The sequence below is a fragment of the Caloenas nicobarica genome, chromosome Z (assembly GCF_036013445.1).
Source record: "Caloenas nicobarica isolate bCalNic1 chromosome Z, bCalNic1.hap1, whole genome shotgun sequence".
Lineage (NCBI taxonomy): Eukaryota > Metazoa > Chordata > Aves > Columbiformes > Columbidae > Caloenas > Caloenas nicobarica.
In genome coordinates this window covers 9,302,735-9,319,278 of record NC_088284.1, presented here as the reverse complement: position 1 = coordinate 9,319,278, position 16,544 = coordinate 9,302,735, and the positions used below count along the sequence as shown (strand labels likewise).

Below are 16,544 nucleotides of genomic sequence, written 5' to 3'. Positions count from 1 at the left end.
GCCATGCTAAGTATGTGTGCTCTAGTCCTTGTTTGAATTTGGTCAGCTGCCAAATCCCATTATATCTCTTTCTGCTAATTTAAAAAGGCTTCCACTGTTGCAAATCCCTTCCCATGCAGGTGCTTCTAGACTCAAAGCAAACTATGGCTTAATTTGTTGGTGAGGTCCTAAAAAGCTCCTTGAAATTCTGTTTCCCAGACCTTAGATAAACCCTCTCGCTCTTTCCAGACTTAGTTCGCATTTTTTGTCAATCAATCAATCACCTCCACTGAAGTGTCAGCCCTGGATGTGTGCACTGCAGACGGCGATGGATTTATTAATGTCGCTCCCAAACAGATGGCCCTGGTTTTGCTTCTGCTCTGAATTACTCCAGTGAGGAAGCCAGACTCTGTGTTTGGCTTGATGTCTCACTGTCATGCTGGGAGTTCATGCTTTCCTTTACAACCTTCACGCCTCTTTCAGCACTTCCAGTTCCAAGATGCAGCCCCAGAGCTGTGAGTGCAGTTTGTGTGGGATTTATACCCATCCCATGCCACCTTGCCTCTGTCTGTGCTCTGAAGAGTGTTGCTGAAACAACACCGTGGTACCAAGTCCTCTAGCCTGGCCTCTGAGACCGTCTTGCTGCTGGCACTATTTACTAAGCAGCAGCACTCAGATGTCACACTGACAGCACTACCAACAGGAGTGGGGTCACGAAAAAACCCCGGTGAACCTTGCCAGACTCATCTGTAGTGGGCAGAGACCTCTGCCTTTAAAGATCATAGAATCATGGAATGGTTTGGGTAGGGCAGGACCTTTAAAGATCAACTGGTCCAACCCCCCTGCCATGAGCAGGGACATCTTCACCCAGATCAGGTTGCTCAGAGCCCCGTCCAGCCTGGCCTGGGATGTCTCCAGGGATGGGGCATCCACCACCTCTCTGGGCAACCTGGGCCAGTGTGTCCCCTTTAAAGATCTGCTGGTCCCAGCTCCTTTTAGCTGAATCCATGCAGGTTTTGTGTGGTGCTTTTTCTTTTAAACATGGTGTTTATTTTTAAGAGAAAGTCCATGCTGAACCATTATTCCAGGATATAAATAATATCTTGCAACAGGTTTATCACAGGCATGAGTCAAACAGCATTTATGAAGCAAGGCTGAAAGCCCATGGAGCCAGCAGTGAGCACATAGGCAGCGTGGTGGTGTTTAAGAGGTCTCACATTCACAGACAAGCAATTCTTTCTGAAGCAGGGGAAACGGTCCAATTGCAATGTTTAAGTTTCCTCTAACGCCAAATCTCTCTCCTTCACCGGTGCTTTAGGCTGAGAAGCCCTGTGAGGCTGGGCTGAGTGAGACTGCACCTCCACAGCCCAGCCACGGCAGTGGATGAGCAGAGGTTTGTCAGGCTGGGCTTCCCTTTTCCTTCTGCAGCCTGAGTTTCCCAGCCCCCAGGCTGCAGGAGCCATTTGGGCTGCAGTGTTTTTACAGCACAGCTTTTCTTCTTGAGCAAGCAGCTGTAATCGAAACCAAATCCATCAGCCTTTTGCTCTGCTCTATTACAAGCTCTAACTGTACAGCAAAGCCTGGTGCATTTTTTTTTTTTAAATGACATGAAAGACACTAAATTGTTAATTTCCTGCACTTCCACTGGATGCCCTTTGGTTGCCCAGGCCAGGTAAAATGAGAGCCTTTGAGTTCCTTTTCCTGGTTTAGCTGGTTCATTCAGTGCAGGTCAAAGCAGGAGGCCTAGTTCTGGAGGGAGATGAGCTCCTCCAGTCTCACAGCTGCATTTGAAAAACCAGTTTCTGGTCTGGCTGAGCAAGGCACAGGTTAGCATCTACCCAGACAGCACAGGTTGGCAGGCAGACGCAATGTCTTTTATTAGCTCAACTAATATATATTTGGAGAATAAAAGACAAGCTTTAGGGCACATGCACTTCTCTATTCTTCCCAGGTATATTTATTTGCCTAATAAAAGGTGTTATCTGTGCTCACATTCTTTGGCTTGCCTATGGTGTTTTAGACCATCCTGGCCACAATAGCCCCAGCCCCTTGGGAAAGCAGCTATTTTCACATCAGCTCAACCTAACAGCCTTAATCTGAAGCATTTATCTTGGGGAATTTCAAAGGATAACAGGGATGAGAAAGCTGAAAAAGGTAAATGTAATAGCTATCCTAAAAAAAGAGAACCACAGACCCTTCAGTTTGACATAACTTTTCAGAAGATGAGTGGAACAAGCCAACAACTGTAAGTGCCTGCAAGGAGACACATCACAACTAGCACAGGTTTGTACCAAAGAAGTCACACTGAACTAATATGATTTCTTTTTGCAACAAGCTAATACACCTTGTGGACAGGAATGACACCGAAGTCATTAATCTTGACCTCAGGAAGACTTTGCCATTGCCTGCCTTGATATTCTGATGCCCAAGTGAGGCAAAAGATCTATATAAAGATGGTAGAAGTTGGTAAGACCCAGGTGAGTAGCTGCACCCAGAGCTGTTGGTACAGAGTTGTGTGCAACACTCATGGCTCCACGGTCCGGAAGGGATCTGATCAGCGTTCCTGTTAGTGCTTGGACACTGGGACAGATGGGGAGGCTGTAGGTGTCCAGGAAGGCAGGACTGGAATTAGAAATTACTTTTCTGGACCAGAGATGTGACCTGGAAAACCTGTATGTGATTTAACAGGGACAAATGCAAGATATTGCAAGTGAGCAGGGACAATCCTCCCACACAAATACAGGATTGTGGGGAGGGAGCATTCTGCCATCACGGTTGGGATTAGAGGGATAATCACCTGTATGGGACCTGGCACTCCTGTGCTGCTGTGAGTCATAGAATCATAAAACAGTTTGGGTTGGAAGGAACCTTCAAATGTCATCTCCTCCAACCCCCCTGCCATGAGCAGGGACATCTTCACCCAGATCAGGTTGCTCAGGGCCCCGTCCAGCCTGGCCTGGGATGTCTCCAGGGATGGGGCATCAACCACCTCTCTGGGCAACCTGGGCCAGTATTTTACCACCCTCCTTGTAAAAAATTTCTTCCTCATGTCTAGCCTTAATCTCCCCTCCTTTAGCTTAAAACCAGCACCTCTTGTCCTGTTGCAACAGGCCCTGCTAAAAAGTCTGTCCCCACCTTTCTTACAGGCCCCTCTTAAGTACTGAAAGGCCGCAACAAGGTCTCCCTGGAGCCTTCTCTTCTCCAGGCTGAACAACCCCAACTCCCTCAGCCTGTCCTCCCAGCAGAGCTGTTCCAGCTCTCTGATGAGCCAACAGTGAAACAGTCAGCTGTCCCACCAGAGAGAAATGGGAACATCATGGCCAGGCATGTGAAAGGATCCCTCTGCGCTGGGGAGGGCAGTGGGAGACCTGCACCCTCAGGACACCACGCAGCAAGGGCACAGCTCATGGGATGTGGTCTGGGGGACAATGAAAAGGAGATTTCAGCCCAACAGGCTGGAGGTGGGAAACACAATACAGCCCAGGCAGGGCAGGTCTCTGCACTCATGACCCTGTGGGGCATGAGGAGCTCAGACATCCCCTAGATTGGGAGCAGTGGGATCACAGGCAGCTCCCTGGTGGGACGTGGGAGTGGGGGAGAGCAAGGGATGTTTGCCCTACGATGGCCTCACACGGCTGGCGTCTGGCATCCCATCTCACAGAAACAGTCGGTGAATTGGAGCGTAACAGCTTCCCTCCAGGAGAACCTCGGAGCTGCTTTGATTGCAGCTGTCACTACATCTCCCACAGCCAGCGGGACTGTAAGGCATCCCCTCTTCTCCTCTGCTTCGCAGGGCTCTTCTCTTCCTTTTCTCCATGGGATAAAAATAATCCTTTTGCGTCAGCTTGATCACTGTGAGCAGTGAGACGTTTGATTCACTGGTGATTCCTTCCCTCCTCTCATTTAAACAATTTTCCATTGAGCCCATCAAATTAATTTGAGCAAGGGCCATTTATTTGGCCTGCCTGCCAGTGCAGGTGTCTCCCTTTCTTTTCTTTCGGAGGAGGCTGGTGGGTGGCACGGGCGTGAATTGGGGTGAAGCTTGGCAAGGGCTGGGAGCAGCGTGATGGTTTCAATCAGGGTGTGCAGGGGCACAGAGGTCTGTATATCAATGCATCCAGTGTTAGGAAACACACATGCGAAAACTGCAAGAGAAGGGCTTTTTACAAGCGAGGTACTTGGAATGTGTTTTTACCAAGGCACAGCCACACTCTCCCAGGCAGCTGCCCTCCGTGTCTCCGCAGGCAGCCTAAGCCCTTTCCAAACCAGGCCGGCTGTTTGGGGAAGGCTGTGTCAGGCTTTGGCAGCAGCTCAGGAAGAGTTACATGGATGTGCCAAATCTCAAGCTGTTCCTCTGGCTCTTGTAGCCGCAGCCCTTCCTACTCCATGTCACGCCAAATTTCCTGCCCTTGTCACTGCAGCAGACACCACTGAGCTCTGCAACAAGGGACACTGCTCCAGAACGCCCTGAAAATGCCCAGGGACAAGGCATGTAATACCACCAGCAGGGAAAAGCCGAAGAGCTTAGAAAAGATGAAAACCCCGTCTTTTCCAAGCTGTGGGGCATTACCAGGTTCAGTAAGGCAATGCAAAAACACGACGAGGATGGGCCTTGCAAATGAAGGTCCCATTGCTGAGTGAGTCCTTGGGTGCCCAAGATACTGCACAGCCATGAGTTGGAAATAACTAGTTACTTTTTTTCATGTAAATTGCATGACCGGCACAAATGGAGGTCAAACCAATCCCTAGGACGTACAGAACCAACAGGGAGCTGCTCACCTGCATCCCAGGGTTTTACATGCTTTGCTGGCCAGGACACACATGGGATGCCTGCTCCTGCCTGCTTGTGCCATGATCCACCTCCTCGTCCTTTCACTTTTACTACTGTCGCCTCTTCCCTCTGCCCGAGACCAGGACCTGCGCTCTCACCTTCCCCTTCTCACCCCCCTGTCTGCCAGGATCGACAGCTGAGGGGCTGCACAGGGCCACAATGGGGTTGCTGGGCTGGAGTTGTAGGAACTCACACATCCACTGCTGTGTCTGCGGGTTGTAAGCAAGCATCTCTGGGTACTTCGTTCCACTTTCTAATTTTTACCAGTTCTGCAGGGAGCTGGCTGCCCCAGCTTGAAATTTTGGGCTTGACAGCCTGTGACACCCAACTATCTTCCTGTGATGGACAATGCAGGGAGGCAGGAGATCCTGCCAGGTGCTGGGCTCTGGTGGCATGGACTTGTCCATTGGCACAACCCAACATCAGCTCCTCTCCTGAGGTAAGACTGTATTAGATGTATCTAAAAGCATGCAGCCAGAGGGATGCATGGAGAAGAGAGGCTGTAGAGGAACAGATCTGTGCTGTCTACAGACACCTCTTGGCTGCTATGCCCTCATCCCACTTCAACACAGACAGGAGACACATCTCATCCAAGGATATGCCAGGTCCAGGACCAGGGCTGGGTCTCCCAGGCTCCAGCCACCACTTTGCACCACATCCTTATGACGAGTTGTCACCTTGCCCTTCAAATGCACCCTGTGGCTCAGGGGCTGAGCTAACGAGCTTTCCTCCCCCACACCCCTGCGGCAGAGCCACCGCTCAGGAATAGCCGCACTCCTGAGAGCTGCTTGGGGCTGTCTGGCAAAAATGTAGCTCACCCTCAGATGACCCGGAGGATAAGCATCCGTGTTATCTCCATCAGCAGGCAGCTGTAATCAGTTATGGCAGGGGGCTGAGCACCAAATAGCCTCTGCAGGAGAGGCCGCATGCTGGCAGACCCGCTCTCGCACCCAACCGTTGCTGGGAGAATGACAGTCTCCCAAAAAGTCTCCCTCGCTGGCTCCACCGAGGGCACGCTTTGAAAACAGCCTGTTCCCCCGGAGGCCCCTCTGCCTTTGTACTGGGGCTGTTATTCAGGCAAAGAACTGATGATTTCTCAGGATCCTCCAATTTTCTGGAGGGGATTTAAGTCATGTGCATTGAAATGAATTCACAGAGGACAGCTAAAGAAAGAAACCGGGAGGGAAGGCGAGCCAAGCAGCCCGCGAGGCTGGGCAGTGCCTCTCTTGCCATAACGCTGTGCTGTGCCCGCTCGTCTGCCACCATGGCTTCCTGCCAAAGAGCTGGAGAAAGCAGAGGCTCAGCTCAAGTAGGAGCTGTGCAAAGCCGAGCAGGTGTATTCAGGCAATCACACATCTAACCAAAATGCAAGTCCTTTGAAGATGTGAAGCAGGGCTCCTTCGCATGCATTTCCCAGGACAGGCAACGATGCAAAGCCCAGGCTTTGGGGAGCTCGAGGGTGCAGGCACCGAAGTACAGACACAACCTATTAACAAGGAAGAGCATGCAAACTCTGCAGTCAAAACAGTTCTTGTAGCAGCATAACTGTGCCAGCGGGCAGAAATACAAGGGAAGGAGTAAAATAAGACCCACTGAAAATCATTTTGCTTGGCCAAATTCAGATTTCAGTTACCCTTGAATACCCAGAGAACAACAAATCCAATGGACACCCACTAGATTAATGTCTAGAGAGGGGCATTTAGCTCAGTGATTTGACTATTATTGATCACAAAACCAAATCCTCCTGGCATTTTTCTCCAAACCTCTAGTATTACAAAATAGAGTGGTCTTGTGTCACTTTCAAACAGGGGAAACTCTTTTTATTATGCAGATCTTCAAAGAGGAAGCTAGAAAGTCAAAGCCAGTCCTCACTTTGTCAGTGTCCCCCTGACAGCACATCACAGGATGAGAATTGCACTTTAGAAATAATTTATAAGTACTATTGAATTTTCTTAAAATGGGACCTTTTTTTTTGCTCCACTTGCCAGTGTTTCCATTTCATGTACTACACAGACTTCATCCTGACCACTGAGAATTGATTTCAGCTTAAAATAACTTGTAAAGATGCTGATGTTCTCTCCACCAACTGCCAAACAGGCCAGTCACAGAAAGTTACATTACACAACAAAAACAAAGTTGAAGACGTGGCTAGGAACAGAAAAAGAAGAAAAACCTCAGGTCTTTGACCTTGGGTTTCAGTGATCCCACGGTTACATAGAGCTCTCTTCTCCCTTCATATACTCTGATGCAAACCAAAAGTTATTTTATCGAAAATGAAGAAAACAAGAGAAGATTCAAGCCCTTTAGATCTAGTGCTGGCTTGTTTGGATTAGCTCTCCAAACTGCTAGTGTCTATGGTTGCCACATCTCTTTCTGGGATCCAGAAATCTTTGTACCTGTGGCGCGACATTCTCAAATATCTGGATTTGTGCCATAGAGCCACTGTCCTGTACACAGTGGATATGTCCAGAGTCTCCAGATAAATATCCAAAGGCGTCAGTTCTGCCCAAGAAGGATCGGAGCCTGCTGGCAAGTAGACCATCTCTTTTCCCAATAAATAGCTTTCCAAGACTAAACAGAGTCACCTCATTTTATCCCAGGCTACGTTAGATTGGGAGATATCCTTATGTGAGAGAGTGGAGGAAGAACAGATCCTGCCAATGAGTCTGCCAGCATGGTGGCAGGGCAGAAAAGTGCAGAGGGGAAGGAACAGGCAGAAGGGGCAGGGGAGCCTGCTTTTGTCAGTGCACGTTGGTATTCCCTTGAGTAGATGTTGATTTATAGTTATGAGTCACAGACCTGCACAGCAAAATGGCCGCAGGATGCAAGCGATGTTGCTCATGCACTGGCAAGCTGCACACACGCAGAATGTCCTCTTGCTGGCCTCGGCGTGTGCTAGGGCCATCCCCGACAGCAGGGATGTCACAGCAACCACCTCCAGCCCTTCCTGCTCCAAAGCAGGCTCAGAGCCACCTGTCCCTACAGATCTGTCTCTACCCTACTCTTCTTGAAGGCCTCCAGCGCTGTGTTTCCTTCCTGTACCAAGGAGTCAACAGTGGTGCATATGTCCTTACAAAGCCTACACAAGCAAAACAGAAAGCTGCAAATGGGCAGAAATAGGGTTTCACAAGTCCCTGGATCCGCCTCACGGTGCTAGGCTTTTCCCCTAACAGTACAGAGAGCAGCTATCTGTGACCAGCCTAAATAACACAGGAGGGACTGAAAGGAAATCAAGAAGCATTTGGAAATCTCAGAGGAAGCAAAACCATCAAGCTGCAGGTCAGTTTTTATGAGACCCAAGCTCATTTGTGTGTGCTTCCTTATCAGGGGGCCAAGCTGCATCTGGAGGAAGCAGTCCTGATGTAGGCAAGCTCAGCAGCGCTCAACACCAAATTCCTCCAGCACTGCTTGTGTTCCATGATTTCGGGTCACTGCGCAATTAGCGAGCCCTGAAGAGACACAAGGAAATTGGCCACTGCCTGAACAGTGTAGAAGTGGCTGCGGGAATCTCAACGAGAGAGGAGCATTTGCATGAAAACTGAGGCACTACGAATTACACCACTAGGAAAGCAAGACTTGAGCCATTTGGAGAGGCGAGGCGAGTGCTTCTCTCTCAGATAGCATGATATCACATGAGAGTTGTTGAAATAGAAAGCCTGGGGACAAAATGTACTTCCCTCAGTGTTAAACCACTCACCAGTCCAGGACTGATGCGACCTTGGAGAGTCTATCTAATCTATAGCTTCCTACTGTAAATACAATCCTACGTGCAGATGGACTGTACCTCCTGGGACAGAAGGACAGAGTTCAAGTTCATCTTCCTGTGCTTGTCGGTTCACCCCCCAAAGCTCCTGAAATACCTCCCAGAGCTACAGGAAAACACTAAGAACAGAAACAATCTTCTGGTCCTTAACTGTTTTAAGTTCTTCCCTGCCACCACTGGTCACAACAATGCAAGGTTATAAAGCAGTGGGGCTCAGGGTCAAGCATCCCAACATCCCAGCATACACTCACACTGTCCTAGCTTAGTGCCAGCTCCGGACCTGAGCTGCATCCCACTGAGGAAGGATATAGGGACAAAACTGGGGTCTCTTACTGAGAAAGCACTTTGTGCAGTGTATGCTGCTGGAGAGTATCAGAAGGAAGCAACCTCAAGCCCCAGGGGACAGCGAAGGAGGCAGTGCTGGGGAGGGGGATAGGCTGAAGAAGAGATTGCAGCCACTCTCCTACCATCTCCCTAACACTTTGCACCCTTCCAGCAATCTTCCCCAAATCTCCTTCCCTCCTTCACCTACTGAAAACCCCAACATCCTCCAGCTTTTTGTCACAGTCCCCCAAATCCTGACCAATCCCTCCCAGACTTTGCCATCAGCTAGTCAAAGAGCCAAAGTGCTTCAGGCAGCAAAACTCAATGGTCCTGCCTTAGGCTAAGCATCCTTCGGCTGGATCTGTCCAAGGACAAAAATCATAAGGGCTGCAAAAGGGCAGGGAGGCATAGGGACTCCAGAGGCGACACTGGCTGGTGTGACAAGGCACAGAGAGGGCAGAGCAGCTGCCCAGCCTGTGTACATGGATAGGAAGGCTCAGAGCCACCCCGTGCGCCTCGCTTGTCCCCACACCACAAGCTGCTGACAGGCACCCAGCGCTGGACTCACAGGCGTGTGCCTGCAGCTCCTGACACATGCACAGCCGTGCCATCCTGGGGTGGGCGAGCACCTGTGCTCCCCTTCCCACCCCACTCATGCCCAGCTAGACCCTGTCAGCTAGGATATACTGCTTGAGAAATAACTCAGTGATCCCTGAGGGACAGAGAAGGAGGTGACTTGCATGTGAGGAAGCCAGTAGCGGGAACAGAGACTGAGATAATCACCTTAGATAATACAAGATAAATAGCCAAGACAAGCATCAGGTCAAGAAGCTGGCTGCCTCTCTGGCTGTCAGCCTGGGTACTGGACAAGAAATTTGCCTTAGCCTCAGCAAATGCTGTATGGTAACCTTTCTTAGACCTGCTTTCTTTTCTTCTCTCAGTCTGCTGTGGTCTCACATTTCTAAAAACTCAGGTTTTTTTACTATATCCTGCTTGCTTTTGGCATTGACAGGAGTTGTGCCAGGCTATTTTAACAGTTTTTTTAAAAACAAACCAAAGCCCATGGGCAACTACATTCTTCTGACTGTGATGACAAAATGCTTTAATTTCTTTTAGCCCTCAAATGAAACCCGAAAGGCTTACTAATTAAACAGCTCTGCCCCAAACTGATTCTTCTTACAGCAATGCTTCCCTCGGGTGAACTCAACCACCAAGGTCGTTACAAATTAGGAACAATACTTTATTAGCTAAACAATTCCTGCCTGACAACCGCTGCAATATTTAAGGAGCACTTGGAGTCCAAAAGTGGCTTGGACGACAGCAGAGAGCCACTTGTTCCTACTGCTGTGTCTTAAAATACTGCAAGCATTTCTGCCTCACCTCTGAGCTCTGAGCAGAGGGACCCAAACTAGTTTAATGAGGTTTCTCTGCACAGGTCAATATCTGCTGGTCGTATGCTTTCTGCTCAGCATGGCTGGGTGCTCAGAATGGCCAATGCAGGACTGTGCTGGTGGTAGTTTGACTGTAAGCCTTCGGCAAGCTGTGCTATCTGCCTCATGGTTGCTCTTCCCACAAAGCTGGGGTTCAGCTGTCTTTGCCCCCCAAACCTCCATGCTTCCCAGGCTTTTGGGACTGGTGCTTATTAGTTGGGTAGTGTGTTCCCAGAAGACTGCCAGGGCTCCAAGAGGACTCACACAATCTAGAGACAACAGCGATAGGCAGAGAAAACCTCTACCAGGATCACACCTCATGGAAATAAATACAGCTCACTGCCTTGGGGGAAGAGGATGTCTCTGTCCCACCCCAGAGACTTCAGGCTGTGGAGGACTCCAGGACCCAAGTCACCAGGGCAAAGACACAAGGACACTGAGCACAGGGATCTCTGTATCTCTGTGCACACAGATGGGCCCTTGACACAAGTGACTGATGGGTGCCAGAGCCCCCGTCCCCCGCTTCCTCTCAACAACAAATGCACCTTCTCCTGTGTGCCACTGAATGATTTGGGAAGCTGAAACTCACAGGGAGTTTTAGGTATTTTTTTAAGCTTTTGCTGTGTGTCTTGGTGAAAGTAACTTCTGAAAACACCACCTGTGTGCTTTCAAGAAGTTCCCCTCCCTCTTGGCATATTTTGTTCTGCCAAGCGTTCATAAATGAGGCTGTGCTAATACTGCTGACAGCAAAATACGGAGTATTAAATAACACTTCTTAAAGATCCCAAAGTGTTTAACAAACATGAATTAATTAAGCTGCAGATCAACCCTGTGAATTATTTAAAGAGCTCTTGAACCTCCCTTCCTCACTCAAGGACACAGAGGGATGAACCAAAGTCTGACGCGAACCCAGGAGTCCTTACCCTCCCTATTTCCACTTATCCACCACACCGGCTTTAACTAACAGGCAAACCAGAATAAATTCAGATCTGCTGAAATCCCATTGGGATGAAGTTAGCTCAGTCTCTCTCGGTGAGCCTTAACGTGGAAGCCCAGCAGCAGCCAAAGAATGCACAGAACATAGAGCAGACACCACCACATCTCTTTTTAGGGGAAGAAAGAGGGTGTGGAATGACATATGGCTATTAAGACCTCTCTCAAAAAGGGGTGATTGGTCTGCTAGTCAGACCTGTCAAAAACAGCTGTTCCAGCTGTGCAGGATGCTAGTGGAGAAGCTTCACAGGCAAATCCCTGTGACACCGATGTGAAACAAAGGGACAGTGGGACCTGGATGAGCCCCTGGCTGCCCTGTCCCATTGGCACCCTGAGTTCTGCCAGACCTCAGCAAAAGGCACCTTCCCATCTCCAAAGGAGTTGGTGGAAACAAGACCAGGCAGCTGAGCTCACAGATTCCAGGACTGGTGTGAAGGCTTCAATGTCCAAGCCTGGAGGAGTCTGGGGGAAACCCTCATTGCGGTCTACAGCTTCCTCACAAGGGGAGGAGCAGGGACAGGTGCTGATCTCTTCTCTCTGGTGACCAATGACAGAACCCAAGGAAATGGCAGGAAGATGTGCCAGGGGAGGTTCAGGTTGGACATTAGGAAAAGGTTCTTCACCCAGAGGGTGCTGGACACTGGAAGAGGCTCCCCAGGGAGGTGTCACGGCCCCAAGCCTGACAGTGCTCAAGAAGAGACTGGACAACACCCTCTGACACATGGTGTGAACTGAGGGGTTGTCCTGTGCAGGGACAGGAGTTGGACTCGATGATCCTTGTGGGTCCCTTCCAACTCAGGACATTCTGTGATTCTGTCATTCTCCAGAAGCACCAGGCATGGCTTCTCCTCCTTGATGTTGGACAGGTTTCCCTACTGGGCTTTTCGGGGATCAAGTGCTGGAGAGACCAGACTGGGTTACCCAGGTCCTGAGCCAGGCACAGACACGTTTCTCTGTCTGCCAGGAGGCAGCTGGGATGCAAGGACTCCTCTTCACAGTTTTGGACCCTCTCCACTTGTAAAACCTCTGGATATTCTGCAACTGTTAACTTAGCTCTGGGAACTCCCAGAAAAGAGGAAGTGAAGTCATTTTACAGAGGAAAGCTGGCTGCCGCGGGTAAAGGCTTAAAGAGCACACCGACTTTGTCGTCAGAGGAGCCAGGATCAATACTCTGGAAGTACATTTGGCTCCTCACACTGAGATGACACTCTTGCAAACATGGCTGGAGGCTTGCTGCTAGTTAAGGACACGAAGGCTGGTGCTGCCACAGCAAGGAGGTGGACAGGACAATGCAGTGGATGTCACTCCCTGTTCCACCGGGTCTTGACTTCCTTCTGTTAAAACACCCTCTCACAGCCACTAAACCTCCTCACCACAGGAGCCCAGACACCAGCATTTGGTGCAGCAGATGCCACATCAGTCACAAAAGATGGGCTCAGTGACCCAGCTCGCTCGTCTGCTTGTGGCACAGAAATACTACTGAGCTGGCCAGGCCAGGTCCACCACTTTGTCACCATATTGTATGTCATCTGTTTTAAATTCTCATCGCTTTCAGAGAAGAGCTGGATGTAGCCAGAGGACCTGCACACATCACCAGCCACACTTGAACATCCCTCCTTCTTCTCTACATGTGTGGAAAACATTTAGTTCAGTGTTTAGTGTCCCTCCAAACCTCACCAAGCAAGCAGAAGACAGATATCTTAATAACATCAGAGCAGCAGAGTCCATTTCCATCCCATTTATATGTTTCCGTGGATATGGTACCTATTGGCTTAAGGACAGCAATAAGTGATGGAGCCACTTCTGAACTCACAGTTTAAACTGCTTTGTCAACAATAAGCAATTTGTCTCTGAAGAAAGTTGGCAAAGGGAGATTATGACATTCATACCTGCACGGAGGGATGCTGCTGGCCATCAGGAGCGAAGAAGACATTTTAATTCATTCTGACACACAGCACAGTATTGCTTGGTGCTGCTCATTCCACAGCTGGGGTGTGGAGGAGAGTAGCTGTGTTTATGTGTGTGTGACCCATCTCCACTGCTGAACCCTTTTGCAATCAGGGTCCATGGGAGACATGGTGCTTGCCCATGCCCAGGAAGGTCTCATAAAGCAACCAGGAAACTTGTCCTGAGCCAAGCTGATGAAAGCCCTGAGAGCTTGGATGGCCTTGGGCTGAGGTTTCGACAGAAATAAAAAAGTGTGAAGCATATGAGACATTCTCCTCCACAGCTCCCACACCCAGCCCCAAACAGACTGCCATGTTACTGTACTGTGTTTTATATGCTCTCTCAGCACAGGGAAGATTTACATTTCAGTGGTGTCTGGCTGAAGGAACTTTTTAGAAATCATTGAATCATTTTGGTTGGAAGAGACCCTTAAGATCATCGAGTCCAACCATAACCTAAATCTAACACTAAACCATGTCCCTAGATTACCCAGAAGACTCTGGAGAGACACCAGGGTGATTAGTTCCTGGTCAGAGACCCTGCCTAATACAGTGGGTTAGCAGAGTATATATAACCCTTGGGAGTATATAAATTAAAAATTATAATCTTGAGAGATTGCTTTCGTGGAACAGTTCTAAATAGCCTGAAACTGAAAAAGCTCCGCTGAGCAATAGACAACTGGATATGAGAATTACATGGGCTCAGAAAGGATACTGCATTTACAGGCATTCAGCTCATAGCTGGATGAAGTCCAGAAAGTCTAGTAAAGGATCCATGTGGGAGAGGTCATCATCCTTCACCACTGGCCCTCATGGCTGGGTGGGAAAAGGGGCTTCACCAGCTCACAGAGGTACATGCATCTCTTTGCTTGTTCCTGAGACAAGGATCCCAAGTTTCCTCACAAATTAAAGACAGTGCTTGCTCACTTACAGAAGAGATGACACTGTGGTCAAGGGACAGGCTCTGATGATCCAAGACAGCAAGAAGTTGGGATGCATGGGTTCTGTGTGAGGACTTGGGAAGGAGTTGGGACCTCCTTTACTTGGTTTCAAGGAGCTTTGCAAATAAAACCCAAAGCTCAGGAAAGATGTGAGCTTTGGGAAACAAATGAACCTCTGCAGGGCTTCTGGGCTTGTCAGGACCATGGTGAGAAAGTGCCCACAGACAGCAAACCCCCATCCCACCAGTCCCCTCTCCTGTCTAGGAGCAAACTGAGTCTTCTAACTCACACAGGAACAGAGGCAGGGATCCAACATCCCAAGCATCCTACCCAAAAGGCTTGAGGTAATCTTAAACACTTTGCTAGAAAGAGTAGCTGTGCCAACATCATTGCACAGAAGGAAAGGGGACAGTGATAAGGCATGAAGAGACCTGCTGTGGTGTGGTACCTCCATTACGGGAATGCAAGTTGTCCTTACCTTGGGCATCTTGCGCAGGTTGGGAGAGAGCTTCAAGGTGACAATATGGCCTCGTTCATCTCCAATGATGACAACAGGGTAGACAGGGTTAAACTGGATATGGGTTATTTTATTTTTCTTCTTGGACACCACTAGCTGGGTGCAGAGAGCTTCATACTTATTAACATCCAGATCAAACACATGGGCCTGTGGGAAAAAAATATGCAAAGAACACAAAAGGAGTTAATCAGGCAAGAACGTCCCTCAGCAGCAGCACAATGGCTGAGGAAATCAGAGAGAAAAGGTCCCACAAAAAGGCAGCCTCATCACACAATTACCATCTGCAGTCAGTCCTTTGCCCTCTTTTAAGCAACCAGTGTTCAGAAACTGCCTTCTGCTTTTGAGGGACTGTCCCCATCCTCCAAGTGCTCATGGGGTGAGGACAAGTTCCCTCCTGTGGGTGCAAGCTCTTTCCAAAACCCTTGGCAAGGGTCCAGCTGATCCGGACTGGAGAAGGCTCAGTGCCAGCATTGACAGCACCACAGGTCATAACCTCCCTTCTCAGCGCTGCAAGTAACGAGACAACCATGTGCTAAATCAGAGTCTAACACAAACTGATGCACAAAGTGGGGAATACCGCCAGAAATACTTATTACCCCTTATTACAATATTTCCAGGCTAATAATAACATTAAAGACTCAAACCAGTAATTAATAGGGAAGTGATGGGAACATGGGCAGTATAATTAAGGGTGTACCCTGGGGCAAAGCCAGGGAAGCACAGACAAACGTGCAGCACAGGACAGCTTGGTGCTGGCAGCCCACTCCAGCCCGGCTGCTTCGCATGCTATGCCTGCACACGCATCCTTCTCCCTCAGCATCGAGAGAAGTGCCAGGTAGAGACTTGCCAAATGGGAAAGGTGAGGATGGAGAGAGACAGATCCAGGGCTCTGCTCAGGCGGGATTCCTGCTGGCACTGATCCAGCAGTGACACAGACCTGCCACATCACCAGCTGCACAATGATGCACGTTTTGTCATGACCCCAGAGGCAACAGTGGTAGTTACTCGAGAGAATGTGTTAACGTAATATTATCTCCCCATAATTGCAATTAACTCCCGTCATTGCTACAGCCTGCAAAGGCTAATAAAACATGACGTCCCTCTCTTCCCCAGTGCTGAAGTGAGCAGTCTCCAGCATGCTGGACTCCCATCCTGAATCCACCGTAGAGACTTGCAGCCTCATGTTTATTTTCCCTTTTCTGTCCAGAAAAGCTAAGGAAGGGAATATTTTATGCTAACAAGTACAGTGGGAATATGGGGAAAATTAGGACTGAACTATTTGTACATCTCCTGCCAGCTGTGTCTTGTTTACTAGCACTTAGGAGAGAGATGAGACCATTTATTTCAACATTGTGCCATGCTCACAATTTGAATCTAGGAATTATCTGAAATCTGACAGGGTTATCCCATGAAAGCTTATTCCAAACAGCGTGGAAGGTTCTGTATCAGTCCAGTACATCTACTTTCCCATCATACGCCTATGAGTTGGTGAATTTTATCTGAATCCATGTATAGCAAAGAGCTGAGCAATGTAAAAGCACACATCCCAGGCAGTCTTGTGAGCCGTTCTGCCCTCATAGGACTCAATATCTAGCAATTTGTGATGTCCTGAGTCTGGGCAGGAGAACCATACAAAGGTTTTACAGATGCAGAAACAAGATGAAGAAGATGCTCTCCGCACTGAAGAAAAATAAGGCTTTTCCAGACAAGGAAGAGCTTGGAAAGTGGACAGGGTTCTCAGACTTATTTTGAAGAAATCCACAACAGTTTATAATTCAAGAAGGGAATCCAAAGCATCAGTCACAGGTGAGGATCTGCAC

General features: G+C 49.0%; 1 protein-coding gene across 1 annotated transcript in view; it reads right to left on the bottom strand.

The window, feature by feature from the left end:
* Positions 1–16,544, bottom strand: part of DNAI1 (dynein axonemal intermediate chain 1) — a 138,982-nt gene that overhangs the window by 13,638 nt on the left and 108,800 nt on the right. The window contains exon 18 of the mRNA XM_065657914.1: positions 14,686–14,871. Coding sequence (XP_065513986.1) covers positions 14,686–14,871 — 186 coding nt within the window. The remainder of the gene's footprint in view (positions 1–14,685; positions 14,872–16,544) is intronic.